At 48.3% G+C, this 23,359-nt stretch overlaps 2 protein-coding genes across 6 annotated transcripts; both read right to left on the bottom strand.

Moving 5' to 3' along the window:
• Window positions 1-2: 2 nt before the first annotated feature.
• On the bottom strand, window positions 3-2,332 carry C16H1orf74 (chromosome 16 C1orf74 homolog). Of its 2 annotated transcripts, none has more exons than XM_027565704.1 (2): window positions 2,144-2,332; window positions 3-1,097 (listed from the first exon to the last, which is right to left on the bottom strand). In XM_027565704.1, the coding sequence occupies exon 2, from the start codon at window positions 1,000-1,002 to the stop codon at window positions 211-213; it is 792 nt and encodes a 263-aa protein (XP_027421505.1). In that variant the 5' UTR covers window positions 1,003-1,097; window positions 2,144-2,332; the 3' UTR covers window positions 3-210. The 2 variants fall into 2 exon arrangements, with proteins under 2 accessions (XP_027421505.1, XP_027421506.1); XM_027565705.1 differs by having other exon boundaries at window positions 2,060-2,146.
• A 3,223-nt stretch (window positions 2,333-5,555) lies between these two features.
• Window positions 5,556-22,462, bottom strand: IRF6 (interferon regulatory factor 6). 4 transcript variants are annotated; one of them, XM_027565700.1, is made up of 9 exons: window positions 22,394-22,462; window positions 17,998-18,080; window positions 17,298-17,479; window positions 13,355-13,559; window positions 12,153-12,281; window positions 9,656-9,814; window positions 8,182-8,574; window positions 7,350-7,468; window positions 5,556-6,728 (listed from the first exon to the last, which is right to left on the bottom strand). In XM_027565700.1, exons 3-9 carry the CDS (start codon window positions 17,469-17,471, stop codon window positions 6,504-6,506), a joined length of 1,404 nt encoding a protein of 467 aa, XP_027421501.1. In that variant the 5' UTR covers window positions 17,472-17,479; window positions 17,998-18,080; window positions 22,394-22,462; the 3' UTR covers window positions 5,556-6,503. The 4 variants fall into 4 exon arrangements, with proteins under 4 accessions (XP_027421501.1, XP_027421499.1, XP_027421500.1 ...); XM_027565698.1 differs by having other exon boundaries at window positions 22,233-22,442; XM_027565699.1 differs by lacking the exon at window positions 22,394-22,462 and adding an exon at window positions 21,826-21,922.
• Window positions 22,463-23,359: the final 897 nt, after the last annotated feature.

Below are 23,359 nucleotides of genomic sequence, written 5' to 3'. Positions count from 1 at the left end.
TGGTCTGTCCCGAAGAACTCTGTTTATTCCTGAAGCATCCCGGTCTACTCTCCCTAGTCCAGTTCAGCACAGAAATGATAAATGGATTACAGTATTCTTCCCTAGTGTCCTTGAGATACTCGCAACTGACACTTGAAATGATTCCCAGTTGCCATCCCTGACCTACAGCTGATCATTTACCAAGCACCTTCCACACGGGAAAAGTTAAAGTCAGAGGGCCACAGCCGGCAGTGTGACTATCTCAGAGGAGATGCTGAGGTCAGCAAAGTCATTTTGAGTCCTACATCGAGTTCTAAGGTCCTTCTCCCAAGTATTTAGAATGTCCCTCAAGGACAGGAACAGGCTCTCTGGCACACTAAAGGAATACAGCAAGACCGGTGGTTGACAGCATAGCCATGAGATCCGGGCAGTGAACACTCGTAGTGGAGTCTGGGCTAAACAGTTGTCCTCTCCTTGGTTCTCGTGAAAAGTATAGGGGACAGGATAGCCCAGGAGGATCCCAAACACAGTACAGAGATTCCAGGCTGAGGAACACAGCCTGCTGCAGGAGACTGCCAGAGATCGGTCCCTCTGCAGCCCCTGCAAATGTGTGATGATCTCCACCACGAGGGCCTTCAAGTCCTGAAGCTGGTCCAGGGAGCAGACGGCAGGGTAAGGTTGAGAGCCAGAAACATCCACACAGGCTATACTACCAAGCAGCACCTGCTCCAAATGCCGACGCACATACTCAGGATGGACAATCAGGCTGTTCTCTGCAATCTCGAGGACGTGAAGCCCCTGGGTTGGGAAGCCCAGGCCCCGCAGCTTCTCCAGGTAACTCTGGATTTCGGGTGCCCCTGCAGAGCTGCAATCGTACAGCAGAGCTGGCTTCAGTCCCCTGGCCACAGCCAGCACCTCTCCAGCGAGATGAAGGCAGACAGCTCTGGGAGGGCCCCGTCGCTTTCCCATGCCCAGGGTCTGCTGAGCAGCTGCCACCAGCAACTGAGGACTTGGTGTTGACATGAGATCTGGTAGCGACAGTAAGCAGGGCCTTCTTAACTAGCCACAGTTCCCTCCCCTGGGCTGCTTCTCTAACCTCCAGGCACTTGAAGAAGGGCCTAAAAACAAAGCAGAGGATTATTAACACCAGCTAGTGACTCAGCCGAAGAAGGAAATGACAACCCACTCCAGTGCTCTTGCCTGGAGAATACCAGGGGCGGGAGAGCCTGGTGGGCTGTCATCTATGGGGTCACACAGAGTCGGACACGACTGAAACAACTTAGCAGCAGCAGCAGTGACTCAGCAGGAAACCTGCCAACAGCTTTTCCTTAAGTCTTACAGCATCTTCCAGAGGTCGTTTTCCCCTCTGCTTTGGAATGTTAACCCCGCCCAGACAAGACAGGGTCACCAATGCTACTTGATTTACTCGTTGACCCAAGTCTCCATCAGTCCCAAATTCCTGTGTCTTTCTGGCCTATGGTTAGATTTATATTGTAACTGGCGTCCATCCTAAGTTTGATCTGCTGTAATTTACTTCCTCTGCTTCAAACTTAAGGGAGCTTGGGGCACAGAAGAGAGAGCGAGCAGATTTGAGAAAAATTCTGAGCATTTCACCCAAAACTGCCTTCTGAGTAAAGTTCTGGGTTTCAAAGGCATTCTCTTTCATTTCCAACTCCTCCTTCTCTTCCAGCCAAGAACAGCTGTAAGAAAACCAATCTAATTAAACTCACACACACTAGAATGTGGCCTACCAACCATCTCGCTGCGTGCCTGCTCCGTCCGGTCCAACTCTTTTGACCCCATGGACTGTAGCCCGCCAGTTTCCTCTGTGCATGGGATTCTCCTAACAAGAATACTGGAGTGGGTTGCCCTGCCCTCCTCCAGGGGATCTCCACCCCCCAGGGATCGAACCCGCGTCTCCTGCATTGCAGCCAACTGGGAAGCCACCAAGCATCTCACCGAGACATAAAAGTAAACAAATGAAACCAGCTAGAATTGTAAGAAGGTTGTAATTTAACTTCTGACGGTCCCGCCTTGCCCTACTAATGGACATTTTCGGGCTCCAGGACAATGGGCTCACCTCAACCCCCACGCCGTTTCGTGAACATAGCATCCTGACTTGTTAAATGAGGCAGAGTTGTCTCTCACACATACTGATACCTACGTTCTCCTACTTCCGCTGCAGGCTCGCGGGCTCAGGAACTCCTTCCAGTTTCCTGCCCCTTGGCAGGAAGGCCGTGAGGCCCGTGCCCTCAGCAGCAACAAAGCTGGAAATTCTTCTCAGCACGGGCAAATCCTTCACTGCCTTCGGGGCCCAAGTCGGCGAAGTCGGCCTGTTGCGCATGCCCGACACAACCCCAGTTCCGCCCCCTTCTGTGACGTCACCCAGTCGGCTCCCGCGCCTCGCGTTAGAACCACCCAGACGGAAGTGTGGGCGCCTGAGGCCCAGCCCTTTCCGGCCAGAGAGGCATTGCCCCGACCCGTTAGCGTAGGAACCGAAAGGGGAGGAGTGGAGGAAAGCAGGCGGCTGAAGCTGGTCGTTCGCCGCCTCTCCTAGCGTCCCGCCGCTTCCCCACGTTATGTATTATTAAGTCCAGTGTCCCACCTGACCCGGAGGGCAGAAGCAGAGCACGCGGCTCCGGAACACCGTTTGATTTGTTTCTGGAGAAGTTCACTTTCCTCTCCAAACGAAACATCTCAAGATTAGCGACGTGCTTTACAGATCTTCACTTGTAGGTGGTGCTGTAAAGCTTTTTTTCACTTTGACCTGCCTAAGCCCTGAATCTGAAAGGCTGAATTCCGAGAAGTGGGTGGACAAGTGTCCTGGCCAAGGTTCGTCATCTCTAAATAGGGCGTGAAGGGCATGAGTGTTTTCACTCCCAACAGCTGTGTGCTATGTATGCTTCTAGGCGCTGGAGGTATTGGCAGCTAAGGAAACAGCAAGAAACCCGCCTTCGTGGAGCCCAGGCTGTAGGAATTCAGTTTGCTGACTTCACATGAGAAATGGGAGTCAGAGATGGAGAAGCTTTTCAATCAGGTCATTAAGAAGAAAACGTTATTTCACTGAAAGGTTTACCAGCGATATGACCCATACCACGAAGGGGAATAATTTCTTGGGAGAAATTCACATCTAAAGAAATGGCCCAAACTTGTTGATACATGAGCAGAGTAGAGGCTAAGGGGAACTGCGGGCACCTACCCTGGAAGTTTCACTCCTGGCTGTACCTTAGGTCTTCAGACTGTGAAGAGAGACCACTGTGGAGTGGAGGCGTGGCCAACTTGGAAGGAGGACCGGCTTATAGGGCTTCCATTTTAATGTTCTTAGCTCAGAGGGAGTCAGAGTAGAAACTAATTTTAGAATTTTTTCCCTCGCTGGGTTTATTTTCCCGTAGTAGTTAGCAGTCAGTCTCTCAAAGGAAAGACTTATTTAGTTCATTCATTTATTCTGACAAGAAATATTTGAGAACATTCTATGTACCAGGTACTGTGCTGGGGCTGGCAGCACAGTCCAAGACACACAGTCCTTACCTCCAGCAAGTTTGCAGTCATGCAGGACACAGATACTGAGCAATTACTAGGGAATTGATTATTCTGAAAGATAAGTGTAGGGTGCTCTGGGGACATATAGCCAGGGACCTAATTATATGACAAGGGACCAGCCCAGATCCAGCATTTGCCCTCTCATTTATACCTACAACTAGTTTTGGGTTTTTTTTTCCCCAGTGAGACACCATGACAAGTTTTCATGCGCCATTTCACCTCAAGGTTGGGAGGGAAGAAATGTTCTTTTTTGTTTCGCTTATCAATATAATGTGGTTTGTGTCCCAAACCACATGCAGGCGGTTCCAAAGTCTGCTTTTGAACAGGACGTGCAGATCCAGACTGTGACCAACCCAATGGGGAGAAGGGTAGACAGTGAAGAAAACCAAACGCTGGTGACACCGCCTGAAGGCGCGGAAGCAGAAAACACCCAGGGAGGCTGAGGTGGAACAACCGAAGAGAGAGCAGACTCAGTTTCCAAGAAAGGACACCTGGCAGCAGGACCAGAGAAGGAACCCTGAGCGAGACCAGTGGAGAGCCCTGCACGCACTCTCCCAGTGTTCTGCAAAGGATAAACAACAAACTCTGCTATTGGGTTAAGGCCTCATAAAACCACTCATTCATTCCTCTGACATATTCATAAGCTGTTCATTACATACTAAAAGTTCAGTCTTTCTTGGCACCTAAACACTATGCTCTACACCCTTTGCCAGCTCACATTTTCTGGGCCCTCATCCAGATGGGCAGCCTGTTAGCATCACGTAGAAAAAGGGGACGGGCCTGGCCCAGATCCAACAGTTGTCCTCCCAATGTATTTACTGTGGATTTTTTTTTTTTTAAACTTTGAACTATACAGACACAGAGGCAGCCAGATGTCAATTCCAAATCCCTCACTTCACCCACTCAAATGCTCCCAAAGTATAAAGTTTCTATACCTTGCATATTTCCTGGTCTCTAGAAACCCAACTTCTGCTCTCAATTGAGCACTCAGATTTCTCTTGGTCATACTTTAGTAACAGTAGATCGACTAGGTCCCTTAGAGACCCGAAAACCACAGCTTAAGCATTCCGAATAAACAAGTACCATTGCTACTTGTAATTGAGGGGAGCTTATGGTTTTTGAAATAAAGGTAGCCCAACTTTTTAGCTAGCTCAACTTCAGTAGCAAGTAGGAGGTGGCTTTAAGGATAGCAGAGCAGATGTGGACTTTCTTAATACGATATGGCCCACAATAGGTTTCAGTATTCAGGAGGATTGGGGCCTGCAACCAGAGACTAGCATCTTGTTTTCCATTTGGGGCGTGGAGTTTAAATTATGTAGAATTTCACCGTAAAAAGAGTAAAAGGGTCAAGGGCAAAGTGAAAGCGAATACCAGTTTGTGGTAGCCATGGCTGCAGTGTTCTGCACCACTCTTCACCTTAATTGTTCAAACCCACCTACCTCCACCCAGGAGGGAAACGTGCAGGTTTGTACTACATGCGTTTTTTCCAGAAAAGCACTGCCCAGGCCTTCTTCACCCTGCCCTTAACATATTCAACACCCTGTTTTTCCCAACTACAAAAAATCCAAATGAGAGGAAAACATCTCCATGCACAGACGAACTGTCCTTGTCTCTTCTGTAGTCAGAGGTGTTTGTCCTGTGGGCCCAGCTCAGTGTCAAGTCTTCCTCAAAGAAGGGAAAGAAGAACAAGGGAGCTTTATCCTCTCTGAAGGCTCTCACTGAGTCATAGACTCTCATCTCTCTCTCACACACAGAGTGGTACAGACATACCTCATTTTATTATTGTGCTTTGCTTTATTGCACTTTGCAGATACTGTGTTTTACAAATCAAAGGTTTGTGGCAACCCTGCATCAAACAAGACTAGTGGCACCATTTTCCAACAGTATTCGCTCACTTCATGTCTATGTGTGACATTTTGGTAATTCTCACAATACTTTAACTTCTTTTTTTGTTATGGTGATCTGTGATAAGTGATCTTTGATGTAACGCTTGCAAAAACTTTATGACTCATTGAAGACTCAGATGATGGTTACCATTTTTTAGTTAAGGTACGCACATTTGTATTTTTAGATATACTGCTATTGCACACTTAGACTACGCCATAATGTAAACATAACTTTTATATGCCTTGGGAAACCAAAAGATCTGTACGACTTGCTTTACGGCAATATTCACCTTATTGTGGTGGTTTGGAACTAGCCTGGCAATACCGCCGAGGTATGCCTGTATGTGGTAGCAAGTTGAACACCTGACCACAGAATCCCTAACCTTTTTCTATGTCAACAGCTTCCTTTTAGAAGCTCAATTTGTGAGCTTTTACTCCACAAGCTGGGTGACTTTCAGACTTTGGCACCTATTTCTATTTAGATATCAAGCTTAGTTCCTAAGCAACCAGCTGGCACCCCTCCCTCTTTCTTCCCCCATCAGGGAACCAGCCTACTATACTAGCATAACAGGTCAAACGGAGATCAATCCTGGACAAATCAGTGCTTCAGGGGACTTTAATGAAAGCAAAAAAAAAAAAAAAAAATGGCGCAAGAACAAGGCAGAAGGGTTCTGTTCTAGGCAGTTTTGCCTTGTACAAATAGAATGAAGTCATCAAGTCAGAGTCTTAAAGCTGGCATTATTTCAGGCATCATTCTAACTCCTTCACTTTACAGTAACGAATATGAAGCCCAGAGGTTAAATGACTTGGTTCAAGGTCACCCCCCTGGAAGCAAAGCTGCAGTTAGAACCCTGTTGTCCAGACTCCAGGCTAAATCTCCTTCTATTGATACTACATTATACTGGGAGGTTTAAAGAAGAAGAGGAAAGTATGAAGGGTGATTTTTTTTATAAATTAAATCAACTTTAAAAGCTAGACATACTTGGAGAGTCAGAGACTACTAATGCTGTTAGAAAGAAGAAAGGCTTGAAAGCTGGTTAAATCTGAAAAATAAAAAATATTCATATGTACAATATTGTAAAAAAAAGGCATTCATGATTACTGGGCTGGCAGGGTAGTGGGCAATTGCATGCTGGGGGCGGGCTGCATAGGCTGCCAGCTTTCCTGGGTTTGCAGGATGCGGTACAGCTGCTTCAGCTGAGCAACGATGTTATCCTTGATGTCTGGAGTTGAGATCTGCAGGCGGACACTGCCACTGTCAAAGGATCGTGTGAAGTCACCAGAAAACATCTCATAGATCATCCGAGCCACCACCGGAATGACCTGTTCAGGACACAGAGCACACAGGTATCCTCTGAGAAAAAAGTTCAGAGAAAGAAAAAAAAAAAAGAAAACCAGCAGGAGGGACCCAAGGTTGAAGGAAGGACTAGTGAGGCCATGGGGAAGTCCCCAACTTTAATGTCTAGACACAAAATATGCTTTTATCTCTCTGGACTATCCTGCCAAGGTTCACTTTAGAATTTGGTTCAGATGAAGGTAAAGAACCGAGAGGCAGCATCACATCACATACCTAAATAAATAGCTGCTTATTGACAAAGACTTTTACCCAAATTTCATCTGTTCACAGCCAAACCCAAGTGGTCTTGTTGCCACTTTCCAGAATACGTCCTTAAAGTAGCTCAAAAGACTTCTAAAATTAGGCTTCTGCAAGACTCTAAAGTCAGTGAGAAAACAAAGTCTCCCGTGAATCAGTAATTTGCCTTGACAACCCTCTATTCTCCAGCCTGGTTCTACTGTACAATATACAAAACTTTGTTGCTACTCCATCTAATAGGATTAAAATGCACACAGGCTGATGGATACCTCAACTCAGAGCTCAACCCCAGACCTATGGGCTAAAGCATTGATAAAAAGGCAAAGAGTTGTTGACACTTATCTCCTCACCTGAACCAAGATGAGTTTCCTTTCCTGGGGTTTCCCATCTGGCCATTCTTCCCCGAAGCATAAGTAGATTTCAAATGGTGGCTGCTTCTCTATCTGTCCTTTCTGGTGGGCAATGAGATCTGTAGAACATGGGAGGGCAGTTTGGTATACTGGGTCATTCCATATCCATTCAGTAAATACCAGCTTTTATGTTATGTTGTCTGGCATAGTAGCCACTTGCCACATGTGGCTACTGCATTTAAATTCACTAAAAGTAAATGGTTCCTTAGTCACATTAGTAACATCTACATACTCAACAGCCACATGTGGCTAGAGACTAACATACCAAACTACACAAATATAGAAGATTTTCATCATTTTAGAGGGTTTTATCGGATACCACTTAAACTAGACTTGGGGTTCAAATCACACTGGAAAATTTACATCTCATTCCTCTCCTTAAATATACCTGCTTGAATTTGCCACTCAAATATGTCCCAAACAAAAAGACTATATGTTTAACCAATTATGATGAGTAGGGTCACCTTCTAAAGTGAAGGATAAATAAGTTGGTGGACTCTGGGGAGCAATGAAAGGCTGTCTCCCTCTTCTGCCAACAAAGGAACTACAACCAACCTAAAACTGGCTTCAAATATGTAGCTTTGGAGTGGAACGTCCTTCTGCCCCGGTCACTTTTATTTTTTAGAATCAAGGTTCTCTTCTACCTTGACTTCTTGCTGAAGAAACTGTTTCTTTAAGAACTTTGCAGAGCCAGGAGAGGCGGGGCAGGAAGAAGGAAGACATACTTGCAGGGAGCTGTTCCCACCCATCAATCCTCTGAAAAAAGACTCACCACTCAGGAACGTTTCCAGACAAAACAGTTTGACCTTCTTTTGTCTCTCAATCAGGTTGGGGGCAACAAGTGATGGGGCACATGGCCCAGACCAGTACACCTTGCACTGGCACAGCCTGATGGCGTAGATGGCGTGCCCGCTGACCTCCAGGATCAGTCCTCTATCCATGACGTCTAGCAGCTTGCTGGTGAACAGCTTCTGCTTCTCATTGGTGATGTGCTCTGGCCCCGGGAACTTGACCTGCTCCAGGCTGACGGGACCAAAGAGCTCCTCCTGGTCAGGCATGGGACCCAGGTCCCCATAGAAGAGCCGGCAGCCTTGGGGGTTGCTCACGGTCATGGTCTGCCCATATTCCTTCCCACGGTACTGAAACTTGATGTCCAGGTCAGTCACTGCAACGTAAGACGGGACGGTGAGAGTCCTGCCCCACTGCTCTGCCTGTCCATCCCTAAGACTCGTGCAAGTCCATTAGGATCAAGCCATCTTTCAGCCAGCGTCCAGGAAGGCCACTGGCATAGTTATCCTTCCTGCAACACAGGGAGACATCAACATATCCTGGGAGTATTCCCTCAAAAGGCTGCCTTGAAGCAAACAGTTCAGAGTCCATCTATACTATCTTGGTTCAATCACCACTCCCTAAGAGCTAGAATTCCTCCAACCAAAGTTCTGGGTCCTAGTCTCCCCATTTTGTACTGAGTCTTTACATCAACAGGCGTTGGAAGGAGCTGAAAAGACTAAGGCAGCATCTGGTTTGTGTTGTCATTTTTGACTCACTGTTTAAAGAAACCAGAGAGACAATAAAAAATACCAAGCCATCTTTCTGAAAAGTACACAGATGAGCACACACTGTCGATCTGTTCTAATAATACATCACAAAAGGACACAGTTCACAGCAAAGTAAATTTTCACTCAGCAAATGTCTATTGAACGCTATAGGTCTTACCAAAGCTATCAGCCTCTTGGACAAAATGGTAGTTTCCCGCCGCCCCCCCCCCCCCCCCCCCCCGGCCCGCCCCCTACCGTGTGTATTGTGAAAGGGAGAGGCAGGACATTGATTCTTCACTGAGATGGATTTGTGCACAATTCAGAAAGAGAGATTCTCTGGATCCTAAAGCCCCTCAAAACCCAAGAGCCTCCTTGACCAAATCCACAGTCATTAACCTCCCTTTCCCACAACTAACCTGGTCCCCAAATATCCTAGGCAAACTGATAAACCCAGGCCTTCCACCCACCTAAGAGGTGAGTAATGCAGAGCTGCACAGCAGCCAATCAGAGGATCTTCTTGGGCAAGCAGGTATGGGCTAATGTTTCTTTACTTCTTCCCCAGTGACTCATCAGCCAGCCAGGAACCAGACACAGAGGCTGCCTGGGGGACTATTCTATACACGGCAAAGAAATGGAGGCAGAAGGTGGGGCAGGAAATGGACTATAATAGGAGCTGAAGATCCAGTTAGGAAACCGAGGCTTACTTACTTGGGAGTGAGCTGATCCACAGCTCTGGAGAGCTATAGAAAGGCTGTATAGGCGCCTGAGGCACTTCCATCTCCAGAGGCTCCGTTTTGGGCCACACTGCTTCAGGGCTGCAGTTGCCCACACTGCAGTTGCCCACACTGGCTGGTGCTATGGGAGAACCTAAAACGGAAAGCTGTGGGTGAGCTGGCGGGGTACCACTCACATACCACCTGGGTTGGAGGCTCTAAAACCTTAAAGGTCTAACACTGGACCACAACTCAGTGTAGCAGCCCATCAATAATGCCCCCAACGAACACCAAAAAGAAACAAGGTTCTCCTGCTTCTATAACTGCTTGTGAGTTCTTGCATCGACTCATAATTCTGACAATGTACATTTGCTGATGACTAACAGACAAGTGAGTTTTCTCTGGGATTAAATTAGAATGGGTATGAATGTGAGGTTCCCTGTTGCAAAATTTGGGCCCAGCAATTAAATAGAAGTTGGTTGTCCTCTGTAAAATAAACTCAACTAAACTGATTGATTAACTTTGAGTGTTAATACATAGAAATTCATTTAAAAACAAACAAATACTTTATATGCATGAAACTTCTAAAAGGATACTCAAGAAACTGGTAAGATCTGTCTCCTCCAGGAAAGGAACTGTTTAGAGAAAGGATGGAAGGAAAATCTTTCAGCTGATTTCCTTTTTGTAACATTATGAATTTAAACCATGTAAGAGTATTATTTATTCCAAAGTATCCAATTAAAGAAACTGAGGCTCAAAAGGTCAAATGACTTGATTTTAAGTCCCATAGTAGCAAAGTGAAAAGAACTTGAGAGAATGAAAAACCCATCCTATTTCCCTGCTATTGTCAAAGTTGGCTCACTCCAAAGTTTTCAGATTTCTCCTCCTAACCTCACCTTTTATGCATCTATTCTTCAACAACTCTTCTTTCCCTGCCCAACAGCTCTGAAATCACAGAGGTTAATGTTTCTTTGATCCTTTGTGTACAAGTCTGGTTAAATCTATGTACCCATTTTACTTTTGTTTTTAATATATGTTCACATGTTTCCATAAAGGATCCAAGGTGGCCCGTAACATAAGGCCACAGAACAGAATCTTGAATAAGACATGAAAACAAATAGGAAATCAGAAAAACATTTTTTAAATAGTAAAAAAAAAAAAAAGTATATATATCTTGGAAATGAGTTGTATCCTTTTAAGGGGTGAGAAGAACAGAATGAGTCAGCCAAGGATTTGGGAAAGGATCTCACGTTTCCAAATGTCCAAATCTTAAAATTTCACTAAATGGGAATGTAGCTGTGGCAATATTAGCCTGAGCGAGCTCTATGATGACTGTCTTTACTCATCACTTGGTTGCAAAGTTATAAATGACAGGGTAAGTGAAGGAAGACAAGCAGACAGGTAAGAGTCATTTCTTGACTTTCCGAGGAAGGGGCATCATCTAGAGTACGGTATTTCAAAATCCTAAAGGAATCATCTTGCCATACTGAATTTTCTAGGTGGCAAAATTATCTCATTTGACCCATAGCAGCCAGGTAGCACTAGTGGTAAAAAAAAAAAAAAAAAAAAACTTGCCTGCCAATGCAGGAGACATAAGAGATTCGGGTTCAATCCCTGGATTGGGAAGATCCCCTGGAGGAGGCATGGCAACCCACTCCAGGATTCTTATCTGGACAATCCCATGGACAGAGGAGCCTGGTGGGCTACAGTCCATGGAGCCGCAAAGACTGAAGCAACTTAGCACACACGCACAGCCAGATGGAACTTAGAAAGGCAGTGAAAAGCTGCTCAACTGAATGCAAGTCACGTGACTAGGAGCGTGTCAGTGGAAAGTTCAAGCAAAGATGCTGCAGAAGAACAATTCGCCCTGTGTTTGAGAATCCTCGGTACAATGGAAAATGCAGTACCTGCTCTGTCACACAGTGACCCTCAAACCTCTCAACTCATTTTTCCTGGGAAGCTGAATTCAAAAGGTTAAAAAAAAAAAAAAGATAAAAGTCTCTCTAGTAGATAAATTTTATCAGAGCCTAGTATTAAGAGCTGTAGAAGCCACAAGGGTCCCATGATACAGTCTTAGCAGAGTAGACCCTGTTAAGGGAGTGACAGAAAATTTATAGCAAGACAAACACCAGAAGAATTGGCCTACAATTCATGAAAATGATATCTGCACTTTGACCTGAAGGAAATCAGCAAAATTTATAACAGCTGGTATATTTGTATGCACGATTGAGAGTGAATTTCATTTTTTAATTTCTCTGAATTATCACATAAGACTCAGAAGATGCTCTCTATGCCTAGAAGCCACCCCCACAGGGATAACTGGGCCTAGGAATTCCTTTGCCTATGACCCCTACTTGCTAACAGACTGGCAGCCTGGCCACAGGGTCCAGTCACTGCTCCTAGGGCAGCGGTCGATATAGTGTCAACAGTTGCAAAACAAAAGCCCCTTACCTCCTCTTCACCCCTCCGCACCCCTCCATCACCCCACTCACCATTGATGTTCAGGAAGGGGAAGGTGTCCTGAATGGGGACGTGGTGCTGTGACTGGTCCAGCTCATCTTCCTCATCTTCTTCATCCACATCATTGTCTTTCTCATCCCAAGGAGCAGACCCAGTGGATCCTTCCCAAAAAACAGACACACAAGCCCACAAGCAAGCCACTCACTTTTCACTGTCATCCTGGTAGCTGACCCACTGTTCAAGCTAGCCACTGCCAGCACAGAGGCTCCTGGGGTTCAGCGTGCACCCCCAATGCCCTAGCCAAAGTGTGGGGACCGAAGGTGTTCACCACCCCCACCTTCCAGCTCCTTCTCTAGAACGCTAATGTAAGCTCTCATCCCCCCCCACTATCCAGGAGCTGCACACCCTATTCCCTTCTCCTAGAAAACTTTTAACTTCTACTCTAAACCTACTTTGATGCATTAACATCCCTTTTAAGGACCCAAGGATCGCAGCTTCTCTCCTTTGTAAACTTAATGTGACAACAGAACCTTCCCTCATGGCAGGGCCTCCCTAGATTCACTGGAGGTCAAGTCTAAATCATCTGGCTCTCCAGTGATTTTGCCTGGAGAATCCCAGAGATGGAGGAGCCTGGTGGGCTGCCGTCTATGGGGTCGCACAGAGTTGGACACGACTGAAGTGACTTAGCAGTAGCAGTTGGATCTTACCCTACAAATTCAATGACATCCACCCATCATTTATAAAGAGAACTTATCAGCTTTTAGAATGTCATGTTAATTGATTCTTAGAACAGCCTTTGAAATAGGCAGGAAAGATGAGAGCCCAGGTTTTATAATGAAAGAAACTGAGGCTCAAAAGGTCAAAGGACTTGATTCAAAGTCCCATGGTAGCGAAGTGAAAAGAACTAGGTTTAGAACTCAGACCTTCCAAGTTTTAATCCCTCCTCCTTCTAAACTACCTGGCCTCTCTTCTCAGTGTTGAGCCCAGAGAGAAGCTATTTTTACAGAACTCTATGCTCCCTCCATTTTCTAAGGCTTCAGTGTTCCACTAAGTGAGCAGGAACACCTTGGTGAGTTTATATCTTTTGTTCTCTGAGCCTTTCCAGCGACAGAATTTCTTGTTCAGCAGTCATAAACATTCTAAGCAAGGCAATTTTCAAGTCGACTATCTCTTGAAGGGTCTAGCCAGGAACCCAGCACACTGTCCACCTTCTCCCCAGCAGCTGGGGCCTCACCTGGGTTAATGATCGAGCCCTGGGGCTGGGGGATGTCACACACTTGATATATCTTCACTGGGTTCATGGGCACCTCCTTGGTGCCATCATACATCAGGTTGAATTCTCTACTCTTGTTGAGAGCACAGCGGAGCTGGGCCTTCCATTTAGCTGGGTCGGGGTCATCTACCCCTTCCTGGTACTTCCCTGTCTCCACAGCCCAGGCCTGAAGAACAGGAAACTGCAGTGAATGCCTGCTGTTGCCCAGACACGCTGCAAAGTGTGCCCACCCTCCCGCATGCAGGCACGGACACACGTGGGCCTGCCTGGCCCAACCCCAGTGTACAGAGGCTGCAGCAGGGAGCACCACCTTGGAGGACCAACCCCAGTGTACAGAGGCTGCAGCAGGAAGCACCACCTTGACGGACCAGGCGAGGGAGGGCCGGAGTGAGATTAAACCAGATGCAAATATAATCTTGTGCAAAGAGGAGCCTTATCTCAAGCATTGGTGCCAGTTGGTGACTACAATGGCCATAATGAAGGGCTGAAAATAAAGAAACATCTGAAACAAATATACACTAAGATACTAATGGTAACTTTGAAAGCAGGAATGCAGATAATTTGTTTTACTTAATTTTTTTTGACATGAGTTGCTTATATAACAAGAATAAAAAGGAAGATGGCATATGATTTGAAGCGTGTGGTCTTGCTGTCCCTCCCCTTCCATCTTCAATCTGATGCACAAATAACTGCAGAAACCAAGCGCCTTTAGGACTAAAATAGCCTGCGGGAGGGCAGGACACGCACTCTGAGAATTCAACTCGCCGCAGCGGGCGGCGGAGGGCCTCAAGTCCTAATAAACTCACACTGCCTGCCTTTCCCTACTTTCTCAAACTCCCACATTGGGAACATTTCTCTGGAAACACCAGTGGCTGGTGGCCTGGGCCAAAACCACTGTGGCCTCGCCGCTCTGGTTTTCAGTTTCCAGGTCTAAGAGGCATCAGCTTTCTGCTTCATGGGCTATCCGCCCTTCCCCACCGTGAACATATTCTCCATGTCCATGCTTTCTTCAGGCCTGTCTAGTACGTCCTGGTGCAGAAAACGGGGGTGTCGTCTGCTGAGGACTCAAGATCGGGAAGCACACAGCAGCCTGTTCAAGCTGACAGGGCCCGTCGCTCGTCCAGCCCACCTCCCCGCCTCCAATCCTGACTGTGGACTTCTTCCTCAAGCCCAGACGGAGTTTTTCTGCCTTGTCCTCTGAGTACTCTGGTCTCTCTCAGTCATTCCCTGCAGAGCCTCACAGTCACGAGGAAGCTTCTTCCAATAGCCAACCTGAATCCTTATCCTCTGATGCACTCACTTTTTCCTACCCTCTTCTGGGGCCGGAGGGGGCTCCCCTCCTTGCTGTGCAGTATGGAGTGAAGGGAGCTGACAAGGCTACTGCCCTCAGCGTAGCAGGCTCCATTGCATCCAGCCCCGGGTAGGCGATCTCCACCTCACTGGCCCCCAGTGTCCAGAGAGTCCTATCTCCAGTTGCACCTGGCGGTGCCTGGCGGCTACCTCTCCCTATTTTCCCCTCCATTTGTTTGACCTCCAGGTCCACTCACTTCTGGCCCCACTCAGCTGGCTTGGGCAGTGCTGACTTTGGCACAGGTCTGCAAATTTCTGTGGCTCCCTGAATCCCTGCCTCTCCATGGAGAGCAGCCAGACTAACCCAGAGCCTTTTCTGCTCACAGCACAGCCTCGCTCCTGGGCCCATTCAGACCCTGTGGAGGACCTGAGGCTGATGCAGCAGAGGGTGGTATCCACCACGTGACAGCCATTGTCTTCATAAACAACCCAAGTTCAAACCCATTCTGAGATTCTGGTCACCAGGCAGGTCCCTATTTCTCTTCCAAAAACGGACACAGTCTCTGCATTTTTATGGCAATTTATGAGTCCCTTTCTAGACGTTTATTTCACTCAATTCTCACAACAATCTCGTGAGGCAGGCAAGACTGGTTTTATCCTGATTTTACCGAAGGGGAAGCTAAAGCCCAGAGAGATTATGTGACTTGTTCGAGACCACACACGCGAGTGCCGGTAGTGGGATCTGAAGCCGGGACTCACAGCTCCTGGTCAGAAGGGGCTGTCTGATAATGGAGGGGCAGCAGATAGGCCTGGATTCAAATCCTGGCCCCACCACTATGTGATTTGGGCAAGTTACATAGCCCCTCTGAGATTCAGCTTTTACATCTACAACAGGAGGGTAACATCCTCTTTTCAGCATCATCGAGAACTAAATGAGATAATACTCCTAGAGTGTGGAGCAGATACCCTCTTAATTCTGGTCATCACCTCGACACCCTTATGCTGCCAAAGGCCTGCCAGAGCTTGGGATCTTTGAAGGCACCCTCATTCTCCTCCTGACACCCAGACCTCCCCTTAGCATGCCGCAAACAGATGCACAGATATAACTAGGACAGAGCAGCTGCACGCAGCCACCTTTTCCTCAAGCCCTAAGGATTCAGAACATTCTCGTGAGTGGAACCTTCGGGAACCAGCCTCTTTCCCCATGGCCAGCCACCATCAGGCACTTCAGTAACAAGTCCGGCTGCAGGCCAAGGCAAGAGGCCAGACCAGGCCCATCCTCCTTGATGCCAGCTCCAATAATTGGTGCTGGTTTCCAGATGGTTTCCTTACCACTTTTATATCATTATTAAATTTTTAAATTAAAAGCACTGATTTACTTTGTAAGTATTCACAGGCCAATTTTTTTCTCTACCTCTTGTCTCTATACCCAATAGAACGGTTCTAGGATGGCTCTCCTTTGAGGTATGAGTCCACCTCTCCTGGCCCAATCTCAGCCAGAACCTGGGGCATCAATCTTTAGAGGTTCAGAATAGAGACTGGATTTCACTTGACTTCCAGCTGCTAGTCAGGGAAAAAATGGAGAAACTCATTTCTCCGTGTTTTGGAGGTGCAGGAACTAAAGTTACTCAAGAGACAGAAGACTGACCAGCACAGAGAAGTCGGTCTGGAGTGGAGGCACAGGCTCCAGAGTTACAAACCACATAATAGCCCTTCCCACAACTACCTTCTCACTGACTTCCATCTAAGATTTTGGTTTCACTCACATTTTATAAAGTGTTACGTGATTCAATCTTGTTTTCAGTTAAGCAAAATAACTCTCACATCCAAGCTATTCTTTAGTTAAGAAAACATTTGTAGAATAAAAACCTGTAATTAAATCACCTTTCATTTTTTTAAGATGGCTCAGGGGTAAAGAACCTGCCTTCCAATGAAGGAGACAGGGGTTCGATCTCTGGGTTGGGAAGATCCCCTGGAAGAGGAAATGGTGACCCACTCCAATACTCTTGCCTGGAAAAAATCCCATAGACAGAGGAGCCTGGAGGGCTATAGTCCATGGGGTCGCAAAAAGTCAGACACGACAGAGCACGCATGCATAGGTGGATGAGGCAAAATGTTTTAATTCCAAAAGAAACTTGCAGAGGGCCCTCAACACCCATTCTACAGGCTGTTAGGAGTCTGCTACCTGCTACCAGGCAGAACTCAGCAGTTCTGCCTGGGTCTGGATAGCCATTTCCAGGCCAGAGCAAGAACCTTGAGTGAATGAAAGACTGACTGCTGGCTGACCCTCCAGAGCTCTAGAACAGCCTCAGCATACAGGCAATTAGCAGGAGCATAGCCAGTCACACGTGCCATCCCTTGGGATGTGAGCTGAGTACCTTGGACCGATGGGAAAGAACAAACGGCCTCGACCGTAATAACAGACATGCCCCAACAAGAGAAATCACTCTGCCTGCTAAGTCTGTCCCCCCACCCGCATCAACGACATTCTGCTGCCTCAGCATCTTGGATCTAGCACCTTCTTCACGCCAAAATTGAAAACAAGACAATAAAAACCAGAAAGGCCTGAGAACTGGAAAACGTTTCGAGTGAGACCGTAAAAGAAGACCTTTACCTTGAAAATGGTGTTTTCCTCCTCTTGCTGGGGGCTGTGCCGGGTGGCATGTTTCCAGGGGATCTGGAAGCGTTTGGAGTCCCTGTGTAGCCAGATGAGCCCTGGGTACAGACCACTATCCACTTGGGCCACCAGCCAGGGCTTCAGCCGAACTCTGCGGGGGTGGAGGGCCATGATCTGGGCTGGGGGGAAGGGGAGAAGTGGGGAGAGGAGAATTAGGCCAGCCCCTGGGAAAAGTTCCCAGCCACTGTGCCCCTATGATAGAGCTACAGTTTCATTAGATTACAGCAAAGAAACTAAATATGGGAATAAACTGTGCCAGGTGGGGAAGAAAAGAAAAGAGGTTAAAAGGTTCTTTTGATTCTTATTCCAAAGCCATTTATTTTTCATGCTCCAGCCAAATCAGACTTATCATGTAAGTAGATCACATTTCTTCTATTTAAATCCTGAGGCAGAAAAATAAAAAGATGATGTCATCCCTGCTGGAACACAGTCCTTCCTGAAGTACCAAGAGAACAGAAGGGAAATTGCCCTTTTCAATCTCATCTTAGGAGAGGGAAGAAAAAAGTTATGGAAACAGCAAAGGATAGACAAGAACCTGAAGCGCGCGCTCTTTTTTTAGACAACTACGGAATGACAGCATCGTGATGAGAGAGAAGCAGGCAAAGGGGTGGGTCCTGGTTGCAAAGTCCTCACTCACATAGATGAGCAGGCAGTGTATCCACAGGAATCTGAGAGCTGCGCCTCAAGTCAGGTTTCCTTGCTCTGAGCCACCCAAAGGTTCTGTACAGGGCGGGGAAAAGGGGGGAAGGGGAGTGTGAGCAGGTTATCCCTAGAACAATCCAGTGCTCTGTAACTGAGCTCAGAAGCCCCGGAATAATCAAATATCACAGTGCCTAACCCTAAAGTCCGAAAAACAGTCATGAGACACGCTCCCTACTGTTAGGACAGCCTCCTTACCTAGGTCTGTTTATCTCCCCCACAGAGGCTGAGTGGAACTGATTGGCTACAGGAGCCAGCCTGGGTAAAGTCTGCAATTGATCCTCATAAAAATAGAAGGGCTCAGCACAGCCTAGCAGATAACATTTGGTGCCATCGGGGAAACAAAGGCCTGTCCCAACTGGGTGTCTACAGGAAAGAGCAATCCCTGGAGAACTGCTTGCCTGGGATGTTGCATTTAGACTTTTTTTTTTTTGGTGTTCTTATCTCACTTTGTTTTTACTTTCACGTGAGAAACTGATGCCTGCAAAACAACGTTCATTCAACAAATATTTGTTCGTCAGCTACCGTGTGACAAGCGCGAGGTCAGTTATTAAACACAATGTTTTCATCAGACTGCCTGAAGAAATCCACACTGGAATTGCTCAAACCCCACAAGAACCTGAGAAAAGGAAGATAAATAAGTCACCTTCCCACCCAGAAAGATTCCCACCGGGGCTGTGGTTCAGAAATCAAACCAGTTGAGTCAGCTTAAATCTCCCCCTCAGAGGAGCTTAGCTGAGGGGGTGGCCCCTAATGAGTCACTTCTTTCCCAGGCCAGCCTGCAAACAAATGGGAAAACGCAAACCCAGCTGGGTCACCGGCACTTTAAGAGCAAAGCAGCGCCTGCCCTCACCTGAGCCTTCTGACCCAATTACCAAGCCCTGCAACTGAAACCTGCCCCCCTGGGAGCAGAGCTCCCCGTGGGCAGGCGTGGGCAGGCGTGGGCAGGCGAGGTGGCATGGGGTGTTCAAGTGCCCTCTACCCCCAAGTTCTTGGCCTTGAGGTAGGTTGCTCCATAGGGCAGCAAATCAAGCTATCAAACCCCGGAGAACATTTACCTTATAAGGTAGGAGGGAATGCATATCCTCCGCAGGGCAAGTTCTAGCCTTCCCTTCTTCAGTTCTGGCCTGTGATGATGGGGGGGGGATGGGGCGAAGGAAGAACCAAGAGAACCGGAAATGGATGGCAAACGGGTCCAACCTAGTAAGGGGCTTTTGAGAAGATCTACTGCAATATGGTCAGCCCTCCTATACTGTTCCCTGGTGGCTCAGGAGGTCAAGAATCTGCTTGCAACGTGGGAGACCCAGGTTCGATCCCTGGGTCAGAAAGATCCCCTGGAGAGGGAATGGCAACCCACTCCAGTATTCTTACCTGGGAAATCTCATGGGCAGAGGAGCCTGGCGGGCTAGAGTCCATGGGGTCACAAAGAGTTGGACACAACTGAGCGACTAACACACTTACTGTAATATGGTCAGTCCTGTGTCTAGGACTGGCAGACATGTGAAATCCACCCCTTGAAGGATTGCAGGCTTTGAAGAAGAGAGTTCCTCCTAGTTGATCCATGGCACATCACGAAAAAAATTAAGGCAATCAAGCCAACACAAGGAACTGCACACAGAGTGATGGGGAGGGAGAAGTAGCCACCCATAGAGATCCGTGATTAAGATCTAGAACCCTGTGTTCTCAGCATTCTCCCAAGATGGCAGCACGCAGGGGCAACCCTGCCCAGCCTCCTCCTTCCTGCCCCACCTCCATCACAGCTAACCCTCCCCATCTTCTCAAAGCTGACCAGTATCTCCACCTGCCACCCAGTAAATAAGACTACAAAAAAAGGCAGAGAGGGAAAATTGGGAGGCAACCAAAATAGCAGGGGAAAACAGCTAATCAGACATTCATAGGCTGCAGCATCTAGCAGCTATTAACATTGAGGCATCTGAAGAATTTTTATTGGATTTAGGAAAATCTTTATATATGTACTTAAGAGGGAAAAGGCATCATACAATATTGACTGGGTAGTATCTCTTCCATCTTGTAACATAACATGCACTTGTGAATATATGCACATAGAATTTTTAAAGGGGGTAGAAATAAGATATCGATGCAACGAGAAGTTCTTAGTCGTTACCCCAGTAGTTACCTTAGCGATGGTAGGATTGTGGGTGACTTTCACGCTTCCCTACATACTTTTATGATTCACATTTTCCTACAATGACATGTTTTGATTCATAACTTAAAACCAGAACACTACAAGTAATATATATATGTTTTTTTTTAACCACAGGAAGCTAAGGCATTTCTTGGCCACTGGGAGGTAAAAAAGATGATGGCCTTCAGCTAATAGAAACCATGGTAACAACAATCCTCTATATCTACATAGGCTTTATAGTTTTCATGCACGCTTTTACTTAATGTGTCTGACCTCATCCTCATGATCTAGAAGCAGTGTTGTTATCATCCCCATTTTACAGCTGGGTTAACTGAGGCACAGTAAAGTGTTTTGTCTGGGGCCTGGACCCAGTACTTCTGAGTCAGACTGTGCTGTACCATAACCTGGCACTGCACCCAGCCCTCCAAGTCTCTCCCTTCTTCTGTACACCAAGAGAGTAAACCAAAAACATCGACAAAGATCCAAGCAGCACAGAGGGCCAGTGAAGTGCTTAGGGAGGAGACTGCACGACACCCACCCTTAAACACACCTAAACCAAAGTTTTCTTTCAAAACACTCTTGCCACCCAAATCCCAAGGCCCACAGAACAACCCTTGCCTAGTTGAATTCAGCTCTGGTTATCTCTAGCCGCCATCATAGCAAAATTCAAGGCCTGAGTCTCCAACAGGTATTCAACCAGCCACAGAACAAAGATGCTCACCCAATCACTCTCCTCACTCTGGGCCCTGAGCACAGATGCTTTCAGCCTCCCCAGGGCATGAACTGTCCTCTCTCACACCCCCAGTCCAGGGAACAGGCCCCCTAGAAACACCCGCACTGCCATCTCTGCAGCCCCTGCCCAGACTACTTTCCAGGAACACCCTGAAGCCGAGACTCAGCTGTCAATGATTTTGCTCAGAGTAAAACACACTCACTCTCATTTCCTGCAGACAGGCCTCAGGCGATGGTCCTGCTTTTTTCCTCCCTCCTCCTGGAGGGACCTGAAATGCCATCTTCCCAGTTCCCCAGTCTTTCCTCCATTTAGTTCAGCCCTGTTTAGGGGTAAATTCTGAACCTCTACCCATGATTCCTATGCCCTTCCCCGCTGCTTGATTGAAGTTGGGGGCTGGAGAGAGCTAGCGACCCTGTATGGGGTGCTGGTGTCAAGTGTTATACAAACATCTAAGCCTAAAGTACTGTTCTGGGTCGGCACCCCGCCGTCACCAACCCCTGCTCAAACGCGCCTTCTTCCTCTCCCTTCCTGGCTTCCACTTTTGACAGCCACCAAGAGAGCAGGGGCGCGTCGGGATGACCCCTTTACCACACAGCAGGCTCCCTGTGAACAGTGGCACCCCGGGCCTGCTTTCCAGCCCAGCCTGGAAGACTTTCCCCACTTCTCCACACCCGCCCTCCAGCCCCTTCAGGCGAAGAGAGCCTCACCCCCAGAGCAACCACACCCGGCGCCACCCTCCTCAGCACCTCATTTGGCTACTTGGAAATCCGCGGGTGTCTCCCAGGCCCAGGGCGAGGGGCCTGACGGTGCTAAACAAATTCCAGGAGAGAAAACAAACTGGCCGAAGCTACTGGTTGCCCCGACCCGCAATTTTCCAAAACACCCACCAAGATCAAGGGCCGGCTGGCCGGGTGGCCGGCCTGGGAAATCCCCTCTGTGGGCAGCGAGGGCCGGCGGAGTGGCGAGCCGGTAGGACCAGAGGGGTGGAGGCGCCGTAGCGCGCCCCGACGGTGGGTGGGTGGAGGCTGGGAGCCGCGCACTCCCGCTGGGCGGGGAGGGAAAGGAAGTGGACCGAAGCGAGGGGTGGGGAAGGGTCCGGCGATCCCAAGCTGGGACTGACCATCCAGTAGCCACCTGAGCCACAGGGACGGGCACCCAGCCCTAGAGGACATCGGCCGACGCACGGATGTCCCTAAGCAAGCTCTCCTCACCCCTGCAGGCTCTGGAGGGGACCCTTCACCAGCGGGCGTGCCCTCCCTTCCCCAAGCTAGTCTCCGGACTTTGGCGTTCCCACCTGTCTTCAATCCGGCTGCCAGAAGCGAACGTCCCTCCGAACCAAGTCCCCAGGTACGATCACCGCCGCCACCGCGCTCCTCGACCCGTAGGGCGAGCAACGCCTGGCTGTGCGCTGGTAGGGATTGCGGGCTCCGCTCCCCGCCCCGCGCCGGCCCTTACCTGCCCGGCCCAGGTGCGCTAGGCTCACGTCAGCGCCCCGCCCGGGGACGCCGCGGCCCCTACCTCCGCCGTCCGGCCCCGCCTCCCAGGTGTAGGCCCGCCTCCCAGGTGTGGCCACGCCCCCACATCCGGGATTGGCGGGTCGCGATAAATATGATACTCTGTTCCTGGGAGGCTCAGGCCCTCGCAGCGCCTTCCCCACCGCCCTGCCCTGCTTCTTATTCAGGCTGAGAAAGTAAACGCCAGGATTCAGGTCTCGACCTGACCCCTCGGGGCTCGTGGGCTTGTCCACTGGAAGCGACTGCGAGGAAATCTAAGTCGAGAAGATTTAGCTCTAATTCGAGAAGGGGCCTCCCTTCCCTTCTGCCCAATAATCACCCCTTCCGTATGGAGGTGGTGCTAGTAGTAAAGAACCTGCCTCCCAAGGCAGGAGACATAAGAGACATGGCTTCAATCCCTGGGTCAGGAAGATCCCCTGGAGGAGGGCATGGCAACCCACTCCAGTATCCTTGCCTGGAGAATCCCATGGACGGAGGAGCCTGGCGGGCTACAACTCCATAGGGTCACAGAGAGTTGGACACAACTGAAGCGACTTAGCACGCATGCATGGAGACGGTTAACTACAAATAAGGGTTTAGAGATTGTGGGTTGGCCCTATTACCTGTGGGCCTGTGTAAGTGGAGCAGGGTGTGGGGAGGGGACCCAGGACACTTGGTCCCTTCTGAGGAAAGCCCTGTGGCTTCCAGGGCAGGAATTCTGCTTCTACTCTGCCCCTTACCCCTGTGACCCTGAGTAAGTTCCTTAGATGCTTGGTTTCGATTTCCTCATCTATTCAATGAAAATAATACTTCTGTCTTTTCCAAATACTGTCTGGTAATGATTAAAAGCACGGCCTCTGCAGCCAACTATTGGGATTCAAATCCAACTCCATCAGTACCATAGACTTGGGGAAGTTTTCCTAAGCTG

Source organism: Bos indicus x Bos taurus, chromosome 16 (assembly GCF_003369695.1).
Source record: "Bos indicus x Bos taurus breed Angus x Brahman F1 hybrid chromosome 16, Bos_hybrid_MaternalHap_v2.0, whole genome shotgun sequence".
NCBI lineage: Eukaryota > Metazoa > Chordata > Mammalia > Artiodactyla > Bovidae > Bos > Bos indicus x Bos taurus.
The sequence above is the reverse complement of the archived record's forward strand: the minus strand, read 5'-3'. Positions and strand labels throughout refer to the sequence as shown.

Excerpts from the sequence above, each read along its gene's own strand:
- C16H1orf74 (XM_027565704.1), bottom strand. The coding sequence starts at position 1,002 with ATGTCAACACCAAGTCCTCAGTTGCTGGTGGCAGCTGCTCAGCAGACC.
- IRF6 (XM_027565700.1), bottom strand. The coding sequence starts at position 17,471 with ATGGCCCTCCACCCCCGCAGAGTTCGGCTGAAGCCCTGGCTGGTGGCC. Across the intron at positions 9,815-12,152 it reads CCCCTTCCTGAACATCAATG|GTTCTCCCATAGCACCAGCC; the intron begins GTGAGTGGGGTG and ends TTTCCGTTTTAG. Across the intron at positions 8,575-9,655 it reads GTGGATCAGCTCACTCCCAA|TGACTGACCTGGACATCAAG; the intron begins GTAAGTAAGCCT and ends CTTACGTTGCAG.